This window comes from Priapulus caudatus, unplaced genomic scaffold (genome assembly GCF_000485595.1).
Source record: "Priapulus caudatus unplaced genomic scaffold, Priapulus_caudatus-5.0.1 Scaffold614, whole genome shotgun sequence".
Lineage (NCBI taxonomy): Eukaryota > Metazoa > Priapulida > Priapulimorpha > Priapulimorphida > Priapulidae > Priapulus > Priapulus caudatus.
In genome coordinates, this window is record NW_014577675.1 from 15610 (window position 1) to 21595 (window position 5986).

Consider the following 5986-nt stretch of genomic DNA (forward strand, 5'->3'; position numbering starts at 1 on the left):
CATGGAGATGGAGGGCAGAAGATAAAGAGAAAGAGAAGACAGAGAGAGAGAAAAGAGAGCGCGCAACCGCGGGAGGAGAGAGGAGAGAGGAAAGACGAGCGCGAGGCGATTTGCAGAGAGAGAGAGAGAGAGAGAGAGAGAGAAGAGAGAGAGGGCGAAGAGAAAGAGAGGAGAGGCGACGAGAAACAGGAGAAGCTGTGTGTGTGGCGCGCGCTGTGGCTGTGCTCGTGAGAGAGAGAGATACGAGAGAGAGAGAGCAAGAGAGGAGATGCTTAGTGCGTGGTGGAAATTCGACAGGGATATGTGCTGATGCTGTGCGTGTGCTGTGCTTGTGATGTGTGTGTGTGTGTGTGTGATGCTGTGTGCCTGTGCGTTTGCGTTGCTGCGCTGCGCGTGCGTGCGTGCGATGGCCATGTGTGTGTGCTGCTGCGTGACGAGCAGCGAGGAGAGGCTGTGCGTGATTGTTGCTGTGCTGTGTGTGTGTGTGTGAATTGTGTGCTGTGTGTGTGCTGTGTGTGTGTGCGGTGGCGCTGCGTGCGTGCATGTGGTTGCTGCGTGCAGCAGAGAATGAGAGCCGTGTGCGTGTTTGTGCTGTTGTGTTTTGTTTAGTGAAATCAAACTTACTTATCACATACTACGTACCACTACAGACAGTCGCACAAAACGTGCATAGGCCTACACTAGCTAATTATTTAAAAGCGCGTTGATTAGCCCTAGAGTAGGTGCAGTAAAATCTTGTTGAAATTTTCTTGAAATTCACGATGTAAACAAACTCAAAGTCTATGAACATAATATGTGTTGCCGTGCAATCCAATTCTGCCCCAATCTACGACTCTGCCGACTGTGTGGCAGCTCATTGAACTGTAGCCCCACTAAAAGCACACGCTGACTAAACCTGTCTTGGTTAATATCGGGAATCACTCTTACCTCTTCTTCTTCCTGTCTTTCTTTTTTTTCTCTCTCTTTTGACATCCTCAGGGGGCAGGATATTTGTACAGGCCCCGATCCCCCTCCTTCAAGTAGCAGGAGGCGGCCATGCATCCCCTATCCCCCGATTTACGCCATGTGCTTCAGGTGACTTGCGGTGCGCCTGCTGCGCATAGCGTAGTTGCCAGGCCACGATAGCGCTGCACGGAGCGGAGCGGGCGCGGGGTGCCTCGAGGGGGCGTTGTCCCCCTCGAGTTTGAAATAAAAAATAAAAAATACGCCCTAAAAATACCGCATTTCTTGCACATTATTCTGCTATTATATCATATTTTACTTGTTTGTTGCTTTCCATTAAAATTCAATTATGGATCTTTGCGCAGAAGAAAAATTTGACTCATTCATAGCAATTCCTTGGTACTCACATTCATTAATAATTGTCGCTAATAAAGGCCGGCTTGAGTCTCTTGACAGTATCCTTCCCCACCCACCACCCCCACCGATCCAGAATACCCAGCCAGATCGCGAGCCAGAGCCGAACGCCCGCTGCACCCCGGGCAAGCATGCTCCCTCAATATAACGCAACGGCATGCACTGCCTGCATAGAATCAGGAGTAGACGTGGAGCAGAGGAATCTGTGTGCCAGAGTTCTGGTCCATAAAACATTTCTATTAGCCTACAGGTGACCGACCTCATCTGACCCTGGCGTCCTCCTGGCTTATAGGCGGCCTAGATTACACGTATATACATGGATAATCAGGAGGTAAGATATATCAGAGATCCTATATTATCTTACTCCTGATGATATATGTACCCGGCCAAAGACGTATAAATGTGTAGGGAAATGGTGCGGGGTTTTATTCTGAAAGATTTTGGTTACGTAAAATTTATGGCCTGAAAAAAGTGCCGCGGCGCGTCGCAGCCTTCGACCCCCTTGTATATAACACCTCGGGTTCGATTTTCCTCTCACACGTACGAGCACACACATACACAAAATATATACGCGTGCGTTTGTGTGTGTGCATCTGTGCGTGTGTCTATATATGAATTGCCTGCCTGCGTGATGTACACACACGAAACACAAAAATAACGAATAATATTATATATATATATATACTCTCGAAAGCTTGCTGATTAAAATTTGACGCCTTATTCTATTCTTCTACATTTATTTTCATATTTACATCGGTGTCCATAGATAGATAGATAGATAGATAGATAGATAGATAGATAGAATAGATAGATAGATAGATAGATAAGACTAGATAGGTAGATAGAATACACATAGATAGATAGATAGATAGATAGATAGATAGAATAGATAGATAGATAGCATAGATAGATAGATGATAGCATAAATACGATAGATAGCATAGATAGATAGATAGCATAGATAGATAGAATAATAGATAGATAGAATAGATAGATAGATAAAATAGATAGATAGCCAATAGCATAGATATGAGAGATAGATAGACGAACGATGATAGATAGATACATAGCTTAAATAATTAGAATAGATAGATAGCATACGATAGAATAGATATTAATTTTATTATATTATATATTATATTGCTGTTGCTGTTGCTGTTGCTGTTGCTGTTGCTGTTGCTGTTGCTGTTGCTGTTGCTGTTGATGTTGCTGTTGCTGCTGCTTCTGCTACTATATAGTAGTGCGAATCGTTATCACACGCGTTTTTATACGGTTTTGTGGCGCGTATGGGGCAGCTTTGACAAACAAACGCGTTTGCACCGAGCTTTTCTCGAACAAACAAGCCTAACAAAGAAATAATTAAGCGCCACGTATTTGCTTTTAGCGGAGAAGTAAGTAGTGCCTACTCAGCTGCGTTAGAATACATCGTCGCGCGGCGTTGATAAATTGCTCTATTCCACCCACCATCACCCTATGCTTTATAGAATCTAAATATCTATTATTTATAATTAAATATGATACACACACATGTATATCAGGAGTTAATGTGACAAAGGTTTGAGACAAATTTGTCTCATTAACTCCTGATGTATATATGATATATAATTATAATTGAAGTGATCTTTTTCAGAGAGATTTCCCGGGTAAAATTGTGCGATTTCGTTTGATCTATTTTTTCATTGCAGACGTCTCCAGTAATAATACTTCTACTTCGATATGCGACACAGCAACTGCATGGACCTCCCTCGCAGGTTTCAATACGGGATGATGTGTAGCCGGACTCACAGATGTGTTCAGAGACACAGAAGTTAATTTCCAATGCAAAATTAATGCCTTGTCCACAATATGTAACGGTTCACAGGTGAAGTCCTCTTCTAAACGTGATACATAGTTTAGGGCCTGCGTTATGGCTGGGGTTAAAACTAAGGGATAAATTTCTGTTAGAGATACAGTTAGAAATATGCTAATGGGTTAGGTTTAAGGTTAGGGTTACAGGTAAGGGTTAATTATATCAATTAATTAAGAACTCTTGCCGCCTGTTTTTGCTCTTCTTTTTTAAAATAATAATGAGTGTTTCAATAAGTTTATTGAGCATGGATAATTTTTTGTTTTGTTTACTGTATTTCTTATATATCGGTATGTTATGTTACATTAGTAAGAGTTCACCTATTATTATTTATTATTTATTATTTAATAATTTTTGTAATTTATAGGAGTGGCTATAACTAAAAGACTGTATTGTCATTTTGCCATCCATCCCATCTATCACTTCTATTTATTTTGTTTCATGTTATACTTTTCTGCTAATTTGCATAAGTGTAAATAAAGTGATTGATCGAATATGAATATATATATATGAAAATTAGATTCGGAAGTCTGACATTATCAATGATTTATCAAGGTAGGTTGTTACTCAGTTTTTATTGTGCTCTCATTTCAAGTGCCATCACTGGCATCTTGTATTATATATACTGTGCAGTGTTAGCATGTATATATAATATCAAGAGTGCATAATAGAGATCTCTATTATGCACTCTTGATAATATATATATATACGGGTGCGAGTGTGCGTGCGTGCGTGCGTGCGTGTGCGTGTGCGTTACATGTCTTGATGATTAGCATATAGGCCTACGTATATGCCTTGGCCCACGGAACCCATAGAAATATAATATCATAGATATAGAATACAGATTATCTGTATTCTATAATATAAAGACACTAGAACAAGTATTATTTCTATGCCGGAACCGGAACTCCACGTAACGACAACGATGATTATGTTTATTTTCCGTTAATGATTTTAAAAAGTACGGATATACCGCAATACATAATTTAATTGCGTCACTTTTTTCACTAGGTGCAGCAAATTATTGCACAACCCTAGAAAAAAGGCAGAAAATCTGTAAACGAAATACATAAAACCAAACCGGATGTTACCTTTGATCGCCGCTGCCAGCGTGTAACATTGTCAACATCATGAACGAAAACAGAAATTTGTCGTCAGTGAGCAGTGCTGGCACGATCGAAGACGAAATACTATTAAAGAAACAAATAATCGGCAATCACATATCAAATACAACAGCTCCGGATGACGCGTTTTATAAGGTAGATAATTCAAAACAGCAGTCACCGTAATATGGGTGAGACTGTGACTGACTGAATGACTCGGTGACTCACTGACTGTGACTCTGGCGAAAATTGCCATTGCCATTGCAATTGGCTGAATTGCATTGCCATTGGCCATTGGCATTGCAGTTACTTACACTTACAGTGGTGGTGAGCATTATAAAGAAAGTTGATGAAGAAATCCTGCCCATAAATACGTCCAGTTTATGAAGTGTGTTATTATATATAGTAATATTACGTGTGTTGACAGATAAGACCACTGGCAGCAAGAACAAGCCCGCACGTACTTTACAGCACACAGGCGGCGCCATTGAATATATAATACAACCGGATTATATAGTCAATGGGGTTAGCCGCTAGCTTTTCCGCCAGGTGGCGCAGCGGGAGTTAGAGGTGTTACAACGATTGCGCAACGAACGAGTCAGTTGTAAAGATACAGGCATCATAGCGATATAACCAAGTTAAAAGGCCTTCGTACTGTTGTGTTCCTGGTTGTAAGTCGGCTAAAGCTGGTCATAAGTTTCCAGCGAACCCGAATCTGAACTACAAATGGAGGGTTGCTGTGAGGATAGTTGAGAAAACCACGAAAAATTTACATTTTCTACGTACAAAAACAAGAACACTTTAAAAACGATGATCGGCTGTGGCCCAAGAGGCCTTGTTACTTATGTCAGTGATAGCTATGGTGGTAGCGCCAGTGACCGTCAAATTATTGAGAGGTCTGAGCTATGTAGTAGTGCTATGTTTGACAGGGGTGACAGCATCATTTCAGATAGAAGAATTATAGTTCAGGATCGGTTTGCTAGTAAAGACGTGCATGTAAACACGCCGTCAATGCTCAAAGGAAAATCCCAACTTAATGCAGAGACAGTTGTTAGGGATAGACGTATCGCATCTAAGAGGATTCATGTAGAGCTTGCTTAGACCAATGACCCTTTTTTAATATTTTAAATGTATAGAACTTGCCCCATCAGAAGATTTCTCTCGGTGAATTAATTGTTAAGGTGTGCTTCATGATTTCCAACTTCAGGCGAGCTATTGTCAGCAGTAATGCCTAGTGTCTGTAGTAAATGGCTGCATTTTAGAAATAAAGATATACATAATTTGTATTGCAACTTGAGTCTTTGTAGCTTTAATAATCTCAATAAACATATTACATAACTCCTGAGCACACACAAAAGAATCAACACCCACTTCACATATGCACCACTAATATCACCGTGAATCTCAATAAACATATTACATAACTCCTGAGCACACACAAAAGAATCAACACCCACTTCACATATGGACGCAAGCACACACGCACGCACGCACCCATACACGTGGACGTGCACACGCACGCACGCACGCACACACGTGTACCTGCACACGCACGCACGCACGCATACACGTTTACACGCACGCACACACGCACGCACGCACCCATACACGTGGACGTGCACACGCACGCACGCACGCATACACGTTTACACGCACGCACACACGCACGCACGCACCCATA

The 5986-nt window shown here is 41.4% G+C and overlaps 2 protein-coding genes across 2 annotated transcripts in view; one reads left to right on the forward strand and one right to left on the reverse strand.

Moving 5' to 3' along the window:
* LOC106812158 (5-hydroxytryptamine receptor 1A-alpha-like) overlaps positions 1–1235 on the reverse strand; it is a 2552-nt gene extending 1317 nt beyond the window's left edge. Inside the window, exon 1 of the mRNA XM_014815960.1 lies at positions 1220–1235. Coding sequence (XP_014671446.1) covers positions 1220–1235 — 16 coding nt within the window. The remainder of the gene's footprint in view (positions 1–1219) is intronic.
* A 3086-nt stretch (positions 1236–4321) lies between these two features.
* Positions 4322–5986, forward strand: part of LOC106812159 (putative pyridoxal-dependent decarboxylase domain-containing protein 2) — a 16857-nt gene continuing 15192 nt past the window's right edge. Inside the window, exon 1 of the mRNA XM_014815962.1 lies at positions 4322–4461. Within this exon, the coding sequence (XP_014671448.1) occupies positions 4333–4461 (129 nt within the window). The 5' untranslated portion in view covers positions 4322–4332. The remainder of the gene's footprint in view (positions 4462–5986) is intronic.